Source organism: Oncorhynchus mykiss, chromosome 12 (genome assembly GCF_013265735.2).
Source record: "Oncorhynchus mykiss isolate Arlee chromosome 12, USDA_OmykA_1.1, whole genome shotgun sequence".
NCBI lineage: Eukaryota > Metazoa > Chordata > Actinopteri > Salmoniformes > Salmonidae > Oncorhynchus > Oncorhynchus mykiss.
The window spans coordinates 81,621,081-81,636,816 of NC_048576.1; the positions used below are offsets into that span (position 1 = coordinate 81,621,081).

At 44.3% G+C, this 15,736-nt stretch overlaps 1 protein-coding gene across 5 annotated transcripts; it reads right to left on the reverse strand.

Moving 5' to 3' along the window:
• Window positions 1-2,070: 2,070 nt before the first annotated feature.
• Window positions 2,071-15,686, reverse strand: LOC110538613 (mediator of RNA polymerase II transcription subunit 25). 5 transcript variants are annotated; one of them, XM_021625542.2, is made up of 21 exons: window positions 15,215-15,455; window positions 14,789-14,801; window positions 14,504-14,631; window positions 14,366-14,411; window positions 14,133-14,257; window positions 13,940-14,038; window positions 12,376-12,496; window positions 12,105-12,261; window positions 11,887-12,014; window positions 11,702-11,750; window positions 11,143-11,420; window positions 10,908-11,006; window positions 9,820-9,905; window positions 9,596-9,653; window positions 9,373-9,480; window positions 8,812-8,985; window positions 6,174-6,287; window positions 5,915-5,986; window positions 3,478-3,648; window positions 3,140-3,260; window positions 2,071-2,610 (listed from the first exon to the last, which is right to left on the reverse strand). In XM_021625542.2, the coding sequence occupies exons 1-21, from the start codon at window positions 15,280-15,282 to the stop codon at window positions 2,504-2,506; spliced, it is 2,322 nt and encodes a 773-aa protein (XP_021481217.2). In that variant the 5' UTR covers window positions 15,283-15,455; the 3' UTR covers window positions 2,071-2,503. The 5 variants fall into 5 exon arrangements, with proteins under 5 accessions (XP_021481217.2, XP_021481216.2, XP_021481215.2 ...); XM_021625541.2 differs by having other exon boundaries at window positions 9,820-9,902; window positions 11,702-11,777; XM_021625540.2 differs by having other exon boundaries at window positions 11,702-11,777; window positions 15,215-15,454.
• Between the last annotated feature and the right edge of the window lie 50 nt (window positions 15,687-15,736).

Below are 15,736 nucleotides of genomic sequence, written 5' to 3' on the forward strand. Positions count from 1 at the left end.
GAGAATGTCAGCTCACAGGGTCGACCAGTGATGGAAGGAGGGAGGCAGATGAGAGATGAACGCCAGCCACTGGGGGACTAGTCAGTGTCTCTGTCTTTCCGTCTGTGTGAGTACGTGAGGGAGAGGTGGAGGAAAAAAGCTTAGAAACAAGAACCCAGTGTCATGGTATCTAAGCAACCATCTCCGTCTCCCTGGTGACAGGGACTGACATCACTTCCCGTCTGTGCATCTGCACAGGGCTAACAATGTGTTGGTCTGTGGGGTAATAAGGTTCAAGTGTACATAATGTTTCGTTTTGCAGAATGTGTATACAGCTCACTGGACTGTGTGCAGTTAGTACAGGTGTCTGTGTATAATACACGCTACAAGATTAATTGCCAACAATATTTAATGGAGTTGAGTTATGCGAGTGTCTGCAATGTGTGTGTGTTTAGTCTGTTTTTAGCCGTGTGAAGCTCATTTTGGGCACATATGTGGACACTGCCATGTGCGCATGCGGTCAGCCTGATTGTGCATTATGCCAGGGAAAACATGGCCAAGCGACGCCATCTGGTATAACTACTTGGCACAGGAGGCCTCGGTATGGTTCCACAACATATTGGAGTAGTTAGAATTAACACTGACACCATTTGGCAGAAACACACTTTAAACTATATATCGGTGTGTCTATTTTAGTCATTCTCACACACTGCTGTAGTGTTAATACACACATTCAGACAGACTACTATCAGAAAGAGGCATTCAGGCACAGATCAATCTATGTCAGGGCTCTCCAACCCTGTTCCTGGAGAGCTACAGTCTTGCAAGTTTTTGCTCCAGCTAATTATTAGAATCAGGTGCGCTAGATTAGGACTGTAGTGAAAACCTACAGGACGGTAGTTCTCCAGGAACAGGACTGTAGTGAAAACCTACAGGACGGTAGTTCTCCAGGAACAGGACTGTAGTGAAAACCTACAGGACGGTAGTTCTCCAGGAACAGGACTGTAGTGAAAACCTACAGGACGGTAGCTCTCCAGGAACAGGACTGTAGTGAAAACCTACAGGACGGTAGTTCTCCAGGAACAGGACTGTAGTGAAAACCTACAGGACGGTAGTTCTCCAGGAACAGGACTGTAGTGAAAACCTACAGGACGGTAGTTCTCCATGAACAGGACTGTAGTGAAAACCTACAGGACGGTAGCTCTCCAGGAACAGGACTGTAGTGAAAACCTACAGGACGGTAGCTCTCCAGGAACAGGACTGTAGTGAAAACCTACAGGACGGTAGCTCTCCAGGAACAGGACTGTAGTGAAAACCTACAGGACGGTAGTTCTCCATGAACAGGACTGTAGTGAAAACCTACAGGACGGTAGCTCTCCAGGAACAGGACTGTAGTGAAAACCTACAGGACGGTAGCTCTCCAGGAACAGGACTGTAGTGAAAACCTACAGGACGGTAGCTCTCCAGGAACAGGACTGTAGTGAAAACCTACAGGACCAGTAGCTCTCCAGGAACAGGACTGTAGTGAAAACCTACAGGACGGTAGCTCTCCAGGAACAGGACTGTAGTGAAAACCTACAGGACGGTAGCTCTCCAGGAACAGGACTGTAGTGAAAACCTACAGGACGGTAGTTCTCCATGAACAGGACTGTAGTGAAAACCTACAGGACGGTAGCTCTCCAGGAACAGGACTGTAGTGAAAACCTACAGGACGGTAGTTCTCCAGGAACAGGACTGTAGTGAAAACCTACAGGACGGTAGATCTCCAGGAACAGGACTGTAGTGAAAACCTACAGGACGGTAGCTCTCCAGGAACAGGACTGTAGTGAAAACCTACAGGACGGTAGCTCTCCAGGAACAGGACTGTAGTGAAAACCTACAGGACGGTAGTTCTCCAGGAACAGGACTGTAGTGAAAACCTACAGGACGGTAGTTCTCCAGGAACAGGACTGTAGTGAAAACCTACAGGACGGTAGCTCTCCAGGAACAGGACTGTAGTGAAAACCTACAGGACGGTAGCTCTCCAGGAACAGGGTTGGAGAGCCCTGGTCTATGTGTATACTCACTTTTAAAAAGGACTCTACACATCGGTTGGCTCCTTGACAAAATGTATGTATTTCATCTCAATAAAACAACGTAATATAGCTCAAAAACACAACTTCAGAAAAAGTTAAATCTCAATAAAAAAGACATTTCATATAAACAATTAAATTAATGCAAAACAGGTTTCCATACAAGCACACAATAGTGTAATGAACACTGTCCTCCCATTGGGTTGGCTTCATTAGGTGTGTGATAGGGTGTGTGTTTGTGTGTGTGCATATGCATGAGAGTGGGTGCTTGCATGTCCTCCCCTCATCCCCTCCAATAACTCTACAGTACAAACTTTTGATATATAAAAAAATAATAATAATTTAAAAAAAAAGCCAGAGTAGAAACTAGGAAAACTACATCTCCCAGTCTGCCCCCATGATGAAACTGAAAATGCTGGTTGCTGGGGGATGTAGTCTTTTTGGGTCCAAACTCAAATAAGGTCCATGAGAATCTCGTCCTCCATGACGGAAGACACCTGGGGCATCCCGGGGGGCTGGGCTCCAGGGCCCCTCTGACCAGCAGCCATCATCATCTGACCTGAGAGAGAGAGAGGAGAGAGTTAACCTGGGACAGCAACATGTGCATTGATTACATCATCATAAACACAGTGGTAATAAACTACAGACTAACTACTGTTGAGTTACAGGTAGAGTCAGCGACGCACGAAGTAAACAGCATTATCGAGCAGACTTTAGCAAAAACCAAGAATGTGAAGTGCGAGTCTAAACTGTTCAGCTATCAGGTTGCAGCAAAGTGAAAGGCACCATGCACATACTCTATGAGACAGCATCACTCTAATCTGTGACATCCTCAATTCATCCTGCAGCTGGTGTCAACGCCATATAGCCCAGTCTCAGTCTGATAACCATAGGCACGGATGGGAGAGATATGTTCAATCACCCTCCCTTTTGAATTTAGCAGTTTACACACAAAAGCTCAATCATTAGGAAACAATTGCTTCCTAATGACAGATTGCATTCTAAAGCCAATCCTTGCACTGATGTGTAGCTCCAAACTGTCTTTACAGTGTGTGATGTGAGTGAAAGGGTCCATGGCTGTAGCTAACCTGCCAGGGGCTGTCTCCACTGGGCCTGCATTTGGGGGCCCGCTCCTGGAGTAGGGTGGACCAGCTGCCCTCCCAGCCCCTGGTGAGGCATCATGCCCTGCATGTGACCAACACCACCCTGCTGAGAGACAGGAACACAACACCTAGGTTACCATCAATCATACAGTAGGTAGGGCCTTCATTATCATTAACTAATAGAGACGAGTATTACATATTTAGAAGCCTTTCTAGAGTGTGCAGTGGTGATCTAGCCCTGGCTACAAGACGATGCACTATAAAAACAAATGTATTTCATGAATGACGGTCAAGGCTGGTAGAGTTAACTGTTGTGTTCTTACTGGCTGCTGTTGGCTGAGGAGGAGACTGCGCAGCTGCGGATTAGCTCCTGGGTTTGGAAGGCGGAGCATGGCACCCTGGGGTGGGGCCTGTCCGCCCTGAGCGACCTGGTTGGGCGGAGCACCTGTGACAGGCGGCTGCTGATTAGGTGCGCCGGATGCTCTCATCGTCATCTGGATGAGAAGCAGAGAGTCAGAGGTTTAGAAGAAGGTTGTAGAGATAAGAGCACTAAGTAGAGTGAGACTTTAAATACAGTGCCTTCAAAAAGTATTCACACCCCTTTCCCCTTTTCCATATTTTGTTGTGTTACAGCCTGAATTTAGATTTTGTGTCACTGATCTACACACAAAATTGAATTTTGTTTCTATACATTTTTTAGAAAAGAAATAAATAAAGTCTTGAATCAATAAGTATTCAACCCCTTTTTTATAGCAAGCCTAAATAAGTTCAGGAGTAAAACTTGGCTTAACAAATCACATAATAAGTTGCATGCACTCACTGTGTGCAATAATAGTGTTTAACATGATTTATGAATTACTAGACCATCTCTGTACCCCACACATACAGTACAACCATCTGTAAGGTCCCACAATCGAGGAGTGAATTTCAAGCACAGATTCAACCACAAAGACCAAGGAGGTTGTTCAATGCCTCGCAAAGAAGGGCACCGATTAGTAGATGTGTAAAAAAATTAAAAATAATAATAAAATAAATATTAAAAAGCAGACGCTGAATATCCATGGTGAAGTTATTTTTTATTTTATTTTACCTTTATTTAACTAGGCAAGAATGTAACAAATTCAATGACGGCCTAGGAACAGTGGGTTAACTGCCTGTTCAGGGGCAGAACGACAGATTTGTACCTTGTCAGCTTGGGGATTGAACTTGCAACCTTTCGGTTACTAGTCCAACGCTCTAACCACTAGGCTAACCTGCCGCCCCAATTAAATAGGCTTTGGAAGGTGTATCAACACACCCCGTCACTAGGAAGATAGAGGCGTCCTTCCTAACTCAGTAGCCGGATGCTCAGGGATTTCACCATGAGGCCAACGGTGACTTTAAAACAGTTAAAAAGTTGAATGGTTGTGATAGGAGAACAGAAACCTGTACAGCAGGGATCATAAACTACATTCAGCCGCGGAACGATTTTTTCTTCAGCGGCCAGAACATAATAACAAATAATTTGTAGACTTCAAATTGACCGCAAGAAGCACGAACAGATATAATATTTGACTAAAATATTATCATTTCAAACCTTGCTTACATTTATACACAATCACATATATCTCTCTATTATACATTGGAATAGTTTAATTAAAAACACTTGGAGCTGATTTGCTGGTGTTTTTTTCAGTCTCATGTCCAACAGAATATATTCCAAAACATGCATCCTGTTTGCAACAAAGAAAATGAACATTTTGTTCTGAAAACAAAGTGTTATGTTTGGGGAAAATACAACAACTGAGTACCATTCTTCATATTTTACAGCATGGTGGTGGCTGCATCATGTTATGTGTATGCCTGTCATCGGCAAGGACTATGGAGTTTTTGGGGATAAAAATAAATTGAATACAGCTATAAGCACAGTCAAAATCATAAAGGAAAACCTGGTCGTCTTCTTTCCAACAGATACTGGGTGAGGAATTCATCTTTCAGCAGGACAATAACCTAAAACACAAGGCCAAATCTACACTGGAGTTGCTTACCAAGACGACAATGAATGTTCCTGAGTGGCCTAGATACAGTTTTGACTTAAATTGGCTTGAAAATCTATGGCAAGACTTGAAAATGGCTGTCTATCAATGATCAACAATCAACTTGACAGAGTTTGAAGAATTTTAACAAGAATAATGGGCAAATATAGTATAGTCCAGAAACTTCCCCAGAAAGACTCACAGCTGTAATCATTGTAAAAGCACATTTGGCAAAGTATTAATCAGGGGTGTGAATACTTAGGTTAGAGATATTTCTGTAGTTAATTTTCAATAAATTTGCTAACATTTTTAAACACATTTTCACTTTGTCCTTATGGGGTATTTGTGTGTAGATGGGTGAGAAAAAAAGCATTTAATCCATTTTGAATTCAGGCTGTAACAACACAATGTGAAATAAGTCAAAGGCTATGAATACTTTCTGAAGGCACTGTACATATGATTCATTGGAACGGTGTACCGGGTTCACTTTAAAAAGAGCCAGGCCGAATGTAACAATGTAACTCGCTGAACCCAGAACATGCTGGGCTGGCTATATTGGTAGCAGTGAGCACCCATTGAGACAGTGTGAGAGAGTAGCCAACACATGCAGAGTGGAGAGGAGCTGCTCACCAACCAGGCAGGTGCCAAAACGAGCACAGGGAGAGTTTGTGCCTGGTAAAGTTCAGTGCATTTTTTAACATGTATTTTGGGTGAGAGTTTTTGTGTATATGTGTGTGAGTCTCACCAGGTTGGCCTGTCTCTGCTGTTCCTCCATCAGAGTGACCTGACTAACAGAGGGCATGCCCACCACCACAGACTGAACAGAGGAGAGAGAGAAGAGGAGGAAGAGAAGGTGCAGAAGGGTAGGAGATGAAAGTCATTGCGGGACATGCAGTCATTGCGGGACAATAGAAACAGGAGATGCAGACAGGAGGAGTGTGTGAGGGGAGAGGGAGGAAACGAGGAGTGCACAAGCTGAGACACCACAGGATTAATCACAGTACCTGCTGCTGCACGTTGCCATGGGAGACAGGGATGGGCCCCTGCGGCCGGTTGAGGAAGTTCTGATTGGGTTGAACCTGGCCAGGTGGCCCTGGCATCGGCCCTCCTGAACCTAACTGGAGAAGAGAACCAACAAGGTTACTTTTCTAATGTAAGGTTTACATGTGTAACCAACATCCCTATAACTGTGACACATACTTATAATGGTATTCCTGCCTATCCTAACCTGTCTAATCCTGGCACTGAATGAGACAACAGCACCATCTAAGACGTGTCAAAATCAAGGCCACAAGACGATTCAATCCTGCCTGCAGTTTTTTTTTATCTATAATATTTTTTCGGGGGAAAACCAATCTCAATTTACATTGCAATGACTAAAACCAAATCAAAACTGTGTAGAAATTATAATTGACCTACATTTAGTCTCTTCACTCTGTCCAGTTTGCTAACAGTCAACGAAAGCTAACAGTCAGAGAGCATCGAAAATTCCAAAAGTGATGGAGGAATATTTTTGCACATTTTGACGGAGAGGAATTATTACCCATTTGAAGTGCAGCCCTCCAGACCTCAGTGAAGACAGAATGTGGCCCGCGGGGTAAATTAGTTTGACACCCCTGATCTAGGATCTGCAGTCTCTCAGGATAAAAGCTGTCTGTCTCCTCTCCTCTATTTTCTCCTCTCTCTTCCCTGTGGACTTCCTATTTAACTCAGCAGCCTGCCTAAAAACACCCAGAGCACACATTAAAAGGCCCAGTGCAGTCAAAATGTGATTTTACTGTTTTACACACCGAGGTTGGAATAGTACTATGAAAATTATGATAATGCTCTTTTAGTGTCTGAGCTGTTTTAAAAGACCATCTGAAATATTGTTTTGGTGGGTTGGCGTTTTGGCCTACCTGGTGATATCACCAGGCAGTAAATGAGATAATAGACCAATAAGAGAGTTCCAAACCTCTCTGCCAATAACAGCTAGTTAAGTTTTCCCCTCTCCACTCAGACAGCTTAAGAAAATGCTCTTTGCTAAAAAGCTATTTTTTGATAATTTTAACTAGGGATGTGCATGCATTCAAATACTTGTGAGTATTCATTTTATCAACAAAAAACAATATAGGCCTATTTTAACACTGAAACGGCCTTTTACAAATTAAATGTGACATTTCAAATAATTAATAAAACATTTTCTGTACAGTTTAATGAAACAAACGTTACAATGTAGTTATGACGTGCTCCCCAGAAGAAGAAAAAAAGAGGTATCCTTCTTGTGTAGCTTGTTATTTATGTTGGCCAATCAAAGCTGTGAAGAGTCTCAATGTGTAGAAAGTGGAGTGAGTTTACTAATACATGCGAGATGGAATAAAATTATGTAATTACAAGTTCGCGAAATGAGTAGGGGTAGGCTACAACGAACAAGTAGGTTGTTGTTAGCCTAGCTAACTATAACCGCTTCTCTGTCTCCCTCCGGTTCCATCTCACATACACTGTCCCCTCTGCAGCATAGTGCACCAGCCTCTCTCCTTCAGGCAGCACTGCTCAGGTTAAAGTTTAAAAACCACATGCATTTAGAATATCCAGATATCTGACAAATATTCATGATACTATTCGAATAGTGAAATTATTTCTAACCCCATCCATAATTATAATTGAATACAATCACAGTAAGATACTTAATTGTTACCCAGAAATGATTTGATATTGAGAGAAAAACAGCTGCATTGGACCTTTAACATCAAGTCATCTGTATGGTTCAGGGAAAATATTCAATTTGGGTCTTTCACGGTTATAAAATCATATCTAATCACCAGTAACACTATTCTAGAGCCACGTCTAGAAAAAAAATACCCCAAACAACGATCAAATAATTTAAATTTTAATTGTGTTGAGATTGCCATAGCAATTCTCCATTAGCAATGCAGCTTTGAATATGTAATGGGACACAAGGTCTCCGTCTTCTCTAAATACACACGGTCTAACATGTTTTTCACTTAAATTTGCAGCATGAGTAGACAGGCGGCATCAACTATAATGGGAGCAGAAAGGCTGTGAGGATATAAAGTCATGTAGACCACAGGCAGGTTGGATTTGTAACTGAGGCATTCCGTTTCTCTGTCACAAGATCCGCACGCTAAATGTTTACCTGAAGGAAAACACGGTATCCTAACGGTTGTTAGAATTGTGTTGACTATAATCGAGATCAAACCAGAAATGACAAGGGGCGGTGCTCTCAAACAGGAAAACATTTTCCGCAGGTGTGGTTAGAGTGTTGGACTAGTAACCGAAAGGTTGCAAGATCGAATTCCCGAGCTGACAAGGTGAAAATCTGTTGTTCTGCCCATGAACAAGGCAGTTAACCAACTGTTCCTAGGCCATCATTGAAAATAAGAATTTGTTCTTAACCGACTTGCCTAGTTAAAAAAGTGCAAATATAAATTGACCACCTCATTGGCCCAAGACTGCTCTTGGGAAGCCCTTCCACTGTGCTGGCTAGTATAGCTCCAGTTACTAGCGCGTATACTACCCCCTTTTCTCCAGGTTAAATCCCTTCATTCCCTCCTAACTCACAGAGTGGTGCTGCTGGACCTGTCTGTCTGACGCACCGAGCAGTGTTTGTGGTTGTTGATGACCCGTGTCTGTATGACTCACCGAGCGGTGCTGCTGGACCTGTTTGTGGTTGGTGATGACCTGTCGGATGCCGTTGACGAAGCCACTCTGGTCGTTGGGGATGAGGCCCATGAAAATCCTCTTCTTGGAGGAGTAGAGCAGCATGAGCACCCGCACCTCACAGGGGGCGCTGTGGGGGAAGTGGACGCACCCCGCCTGCAGCCAGAGGGGGGACATAGGTCAGAACTGTCTGTCAGTCTGTCACAGCCCTCGTCATAGTTCAAGTGACACAAAACCAGTCAACCTGACCTGAATTCAATCGGACCTGGGTAAATCTCACAGGCTGCATGCAGTTTTTCTATGACGCCTGACAGCGTTGAAAATCTCTGTAGCCCTTTACTAAATGATGAACATGGTGCCCCCTCTAGTGTTCTCAGAGTGTTACTGCAGTCTATTTATATCTGCCTAGTCCATCTAGTGCACAATGGAGGGAACTGCTGATGTCTATTGTTGAGACTCCACTGTATTGAATATTGAGACAGAAAAGGACAGGGACAAATGGCAGCAAAAATAGAGCATGTGAAGCAGAAGAGCTGGACTTACAAATCCAGTGGCCATGATACGATAAAGACCTTTTAGTGACTCCACATCTTTGTTGGTGAAGAGAAACTGAACCATTCTAGAGTTTCTGAAGAGGGGACCGAGTGTTGTCTGGGGAGGGAGAAAGACTTTATTTAGATGTCTGTATTCTCAATGTCATCGAGTAATTTCTGAACACACACACACACACACATACACCACACACACACAGAGAGGGTTCTCTCACCAGTAGCTGTTGTGGGATCAATTGCATGATGAGCTTCTGTGGCCACTGGTCGGCATTTCTGTCATGAAGAACAGGGAACAAACCAATCAGAACTCTCCATACATATAGCAATACACACAATGACCAATCAGAACTCTCCATACATATAGCAATACACACACAATGACCAATCAGTGCAGCTGACACTGGCATGATATCAAAGATAGTTTCAGTGAAACACTCACAGGTTCTCTCCTTGGTTGACTTGCACCTGGCAGGGCAGGGAGCGAGTGAGTTTGGTATTGGAATCCATAGACGAGGCTTTGGGCTTCTGAAGTGATGGATGGAGAGAGGGTGGGGGAGGTAGGGAGGGAGGAGAGGAATGTTTGGAGAAATGGAAGGAGAGGTTTGGAAGTTAGCATACAGAGTGACCAGAGGGCTTCAGTCCTACACCCAGGGGCACCGTTTGAATAAAAACCTCCATGTTAGAAATAACCCAACATGCAAAACAGTGCTGCCAGTGGAACATTGTGAAGAGGATGGATGGCGCCAATCCTACAGGAAAATAAGCAGCAGCGTTCATCTTCAGGGGATCAATCCCAGATTGGTCAGCTCTGCTGCAGTCCCTGTTGACCATTACTACTGCATTGTGTTGGGATTAAAGACCAGATGTATGGGTTCTTTATATGTGTACTGTACAGCATTTGGGAGGACTCTCGTGGATTAGAGGAGACTAAGATATGATCCAGCAATATCCTGACCTGAACAAGGAAGATATACAAATCTAACCTGAATGCTGCATCTATTGATACGTGACTTCAGATGCACTTTAGTGACCTGTGGCAATACTATGTCTATTGTCTATGTGTTTGGGGATGTTGTGGTCTAACTGTGTATTGGTTACAGTGTGTAGGCTTGCTGCACATTGTTGTGTGATAGAGTTTCATGGTCAACAGGTATCACAGAAGAAGTAGTGCAAATCAGTCAATACTTAGTGATTATTGACCAAGTCAGGTTTTCAAATGGCTTGGAAACACAAACATCTCCAGAGTTGATTAGTATTTTAGATCATTAAAATGCATGTTCCCCTACAACAGGTTCAACCATGTCAAGTAACTCCATCACTTTGACCTGAGGTGAAATCCATCACAAAGGTATAGTATGATTATTCACGTCACAATCAATGACAGTTGAGTCAATCAGTTCCAAGAATAGCTTTGTTGCAGATCTTATAACATTCCTTTACAAGGTCAGAGGATGACTTGAACACACAAATACAAGAAGTATAGACCTCTTCAGCAGCATGTTTACACCAAGTTCTAGTTTCCCTCACCTCTTGCCACTCCAGTACCCCACTCCATGCTACAATCTTATTGGCAACGCCTTGCTGCTGTCCCCCAATCGGATTTGCTTGGGCTGCAGACACACCAGGCTATCAGAAGAAAATGAGAGAGAGAGAAAGAGAAAGCGTTAGCTGGAGAGAAAGACAACTTGACTGGAGGCAAAGAAGTTTAATATTGATGTGGAGTATTGTGGGAAGATGATGATAACATATGGACAGGCCTCACCATGCCAGGCTGTGAGGATGGGGGCGTCTGCTGATTGGCTGGGGGTTGCTGCTGCTGCTGAGGGGGCACCGGCTGCTGCTGATTGGGCTGTGGTTGTCCTGGCGGCTGGACTTGTTGCTGCTGCGGGGGAGGGGCTTGTTGCTGAGGCAACATGGGTGTGGAAACTATGGTGACTGTGGATAGGCTGGGCTGACTGGAGGGAGCCAACTTCACTCCTGCTACAGATGGGAGAGTTGACTGACCGCTGAATGGGGGACCAGGATTGACCATGCCTGGGACTGGATGGGGGATGCCAAAAAAAACAGACATAATAGACCCCTCATATTCAACTCTGGACTTCGAAGCCAGTTCAGTACTGTCCCCCCCCATTCTAACCCTCTAATCAGGGACTGATTTTGACCTGGTGCATTTAATTATCAGGTAGAACAGAAAACCTGCAGGCTCCGGACCTCGTAGGGTAAGAGGTGAACACCCCTGTAATAGACTAACAATCAACCTGGGCTGATGATCAACAATACTGGTGACAGAGGATAGAAGAATGCAGGCTATTGGTACTCACAGCGACTCTTCTGGTTGTTGGCTGCCTCTACAGCCATCTGTGCAGCTGCCTGGGCCGCGTTAAGGGAAGGTGGGGGCTGACAGGGCAGCAAGAGAGGGAGAGAGAACACTGTGTCAGCTAAGAGCCTGTCAATCCAATGTTGACGGGCTGGTAAAAGCTACCAAGTTAAAACATATCTTCAGTACCTGATATGGATGGGCCGTGCTTATTGGTGGAGGAGCCTGCGAGGCGGGACCAAGAGGAGGCTGACTGACAGGCAGTTGTTGAGGGGGTAGAATTGGTTTGAGAGGGCCAGATCCTCCCCCTGATGACACTGGAGAAAGAAACATTTTAGAATTTGATGGGCCGATACTGACTTCAATCAATCTGTTCTCTGTCAAGTATTTTGAGTGCTGCTCCTCACCAGGAAGTGAGATACCCCTAACCAGGATCATGTGGAAGGGGTCTTGGCTGTAGTCTGGGTGGGGGTCGACCTGTCCCCCGACTGGTGACGCCCTGTCGAACAGCACCCGTAACGCTGGCAGTTTCCGTGGCGACACCACAGAAAAATGAATCCCTCTCTGAGGAAGAGGTTATTATGGGGTATCAGCAGCCATTAATAAGTACAGAAGTCACATCATTCCCCAAAATGCCCCAGCGGGTAGTCTATCTGATAGAGGTGCTATGTTACTTACATCTCTGATGATCTTGACCAGATTGTCTGCAGTGCAGCCCGTATAGCTGACACTCTCCACGGCAGGGAGCAGGTATGGCGGAGAGTTACACAGCAGCACACAGACTTTGTGTGTCTGACCTCTGATTAATAGAGACAAGAAACATATGCTAGTGTGTGTGTGTGTGTGTGTGTCTACTAAACTCAGCAACAAAAGAAACGTCCCCTTTTCAGGACCCTGTCTTTCAAAGATAATTCGTAAAAATCCAAATAACTTCACAGATCTTCATTGTAAAGGGTTTAAACACTGTTTCCCATGCTTGTTCAATGAACCATTTACAATTCATGAACATGCACCTGTGGAACGGTCGTTAAGACACTAACAGCTTACAGACGGTAGGCAATTAAGGTCATAGTTCTGAAAAGTTAGGACACTAAAGAGGCCTTTCTACGGACTCTGAAAAACACCAAAAGAAAGATGCCCAGGGTCTCTGCTCATCTGCGTGAATGTGTCTTAGGCATGCTGCAAGGAGGCATGAGGACTGCAGATGTGGCCAGGGCAATAAATTGCAATGTCCGTACTGTGAGATGCCTAAGACAGCGCTACAGGGAGACAGGACGGACAGCTGATCGCCACGGTGGCAGACCACGTGTAACAACACCTGCACAGGATCGGTACATCCGATTACCACACCTGCGGGACAGATACAGGATGGCAACAACTGCCCGAGTTACACCAGGAACGCACAATCCCTCCATCAGTGCTCAGACTGTCCACAATAGGCAACAACTATGGGCACAAACCCACCGTCGCTGAACCAGACAGGACTGGCAAAAATTGCTCTTCACTGATGAGTCACGGTTTTGTCTCACCAGGGGTGATGGTCGGATTTGCGTTTGTTGTAGAAGGAATGAGCGTTACACCGAGGCCTGTACTCTGGAGCGGGATCGATTTGGAGGGAGAGGGTCCGTCATGGTCTGGGACAGTGTGTCACAGCATCATCGGGCTGAGTTTGTTGTCATTGCAGGCAATCTCAACGCTGTGCGTTACAGGGAATACGTCCTCCTCCCTTCCTGCAGGCTCATCCTGACATGACCCTCCAGCATGAAAATGACACCAGCCATACTGCTCATTCTGTGCGTGATTTCCTGCAAGACAGGAATGTCAGTGTTCTGCCATGGCCAGCGAAGAGAGGACCTGGGATCAGAGCGTGAGGGCTAGGGTTATTCCCCCCAGAAATGTCAGGGAACCTGCAGGTGCCTTGGTGAAAGAGTGGGGTAACATCTCACAGCAAGAACTAGCACAATTGGTGCAGTCTATGAGGAGATGCACTGCAGTACTTAATGCAGCTGGTGGCCACACCAGATACTGACTGTTACATTTGGTTTTGACCCCCCTTGTTCAGGGACACGTTATTCCATTTCTGTTAGTCACGTCTGTGGAACTTGTTCCGTTTATGTCTCAGTGGTTGAATCTTGTGTAAATATTTGTATGAACATAACATGTTCGCTAAAAATAAAACGCAGTTGACAGTGAGAGGACGTTTCTTTTTTATGCTGAGTTTAGTAATAAAAGAAGAACTCACATTTGCTCCCTCATCTTTTTGAAGTCATCAAAGAGCTGCAAGGCCACAGACAGACCCTCTGCGATGAGACTACAGCTCTCTGCTCCTCCTCCCATGAACCTGACAGAAACAAAGTTACACATTGATCAAGGAAGATTAATACTAACGAATCTTAACATGTCCTTCTAAATGGCATTACAAAAACAAATCTTACTGGATGCTGTCAATCCACGAGACAAACTCAAAGGCCGAGCTGGTTGGTGCGTGACACTGGACGTAGGATTCAGGAGCACAGTCCACTGTGTTGAACACAACAAGACCATACTGTGTGCCTCCATACTGAACGAAGAGGAGAGAATTGGCATTGTTGTTCTCATACCTTCTTAAATAAAGACTAAATAAATAGTAATAACCGTAAGGAGAAAACAAAGTTTAATTAAGACTCACATCTCCTCCAAAGTCTGTCTCTGCTGGAGGGCCTCCATTGAAGTACCTGTGATGATGGGACAGGGACCAAGTCAGGACTCCACAGAGCGATATTGTACATACCCAATGAAGCAAAAAGTATATTTGAAGTCCACTTACTCGATTGCAGGTAGTATGTAATGTTTTCTGAGGGATTCAAAATAGGGGCCGAGGTTTGCAGTTCCTTCGATGACGAACACCACGTCTGCCACTTGATTGGCGCCAGGTTTAATGGGCAGGTCCATGATCTAGATGGAGAAAAAAGTTGACTAGTTGAATCAGTTACTGGGCCATAATAGAAGTTGCTCTCCCTGTGATTACCGGTTGTGACAGGTATGCATAACATACAATCAATATGTTACCTAGGTTTACATTATGATAGCTAACTATTTAACACTAACTCACATGAACAATCGATCTTGATTAAACGAAATGCATGGAATAGCACATGGAAAGTTGTCCATCAGTCCAGAATCAGTTGTCCATATTGAAAAATAACCAAATCAGGCATAGTGCTTTAGGCAGAAGATTAGAACTAGACAGGCGTAAAATGCATAATTAGCTACACTCCTTTTGTCGTTTTTAGCTGGACAACTATAAATAAACGTATACTGATGGACCACGGCTACTGATTATGCTCAGTCAAAGCATCCTAGTTACGTGTGTGTGTGTTCATTACGTCTTGCAACGGAAACCGTTTAAGAACCAAACGGGAGCAAAAAAATAATAACGGGAAGGGTCCTAACTGAATTCGCCTAATAGAAACTATTGTTCGTGGCAAAACGTTTTCCGTTTGGAGTAAAAGGTAGAATCGGCGTAATGAACACACACCTACAGTCAGCCAACGTTAGCTTAGCTCCCGCTAACTTTTGTACATCAATGACCAGCAACTCTACCATTCACTATAAAGTTATACAGCTAACGTTAATGTGGTTAACATGTCAAACATTTTAATAGACTAATATAAAAGCTTTAGTAAGCGAAGTAGAAATTCCATTAATCGTGGGCATGTAGATATTATAGCATTAGCGAGGTGGCCATAAGCCAATGCTAGCCAACGGCTTTCCATCAGCAAATCATTAATTGCGTTCAGCTAGCTAGAGGGCTACTCACCTGGCGGTATTTAGCCGTCAGCCAAATAATTGTGTTTTAGACGAGACCAAATAATTAAATTGTACAGTTAATAAAACGAAACCATTGTCATTTTGACACACAAAGTAGGCCGTGCCGAAAACAAACCACTAGTCAAACGTTCTGTTGTCGACATCGCAGGCCTGGTTGGGCTTGAAAATGGACCATAAGGGATGCTCAATCAACAACCGAGCAATTGATCAAGAACTGATTGACCTCTCT

Bases quoted from the DNA above. Each gene is read 5' to 3' on its own strand.
- LOC110538613 (XM_021625540.2), bottom strand. From the start codon at position 15,282: ATGGTAGAGTTGCTGGTCATTGATGTACAAAAGTTAGCGGGAGCTAAG. The intron at 12,015-12,104 runs GTGAGGAGCAGC...TTCTTTCTCCAG, and splicing joins TAGGGGTATCTCACTTCCTG to TGTCATCAGGGGGAGGATCT. The intron at 9,481-9,595 runs GTGAGAGAACCC...CTCCCTCCCCAG, and splicing joins TGATCCCACAACAGCTACTG to ACAACACTCGGTCCCCTCTT.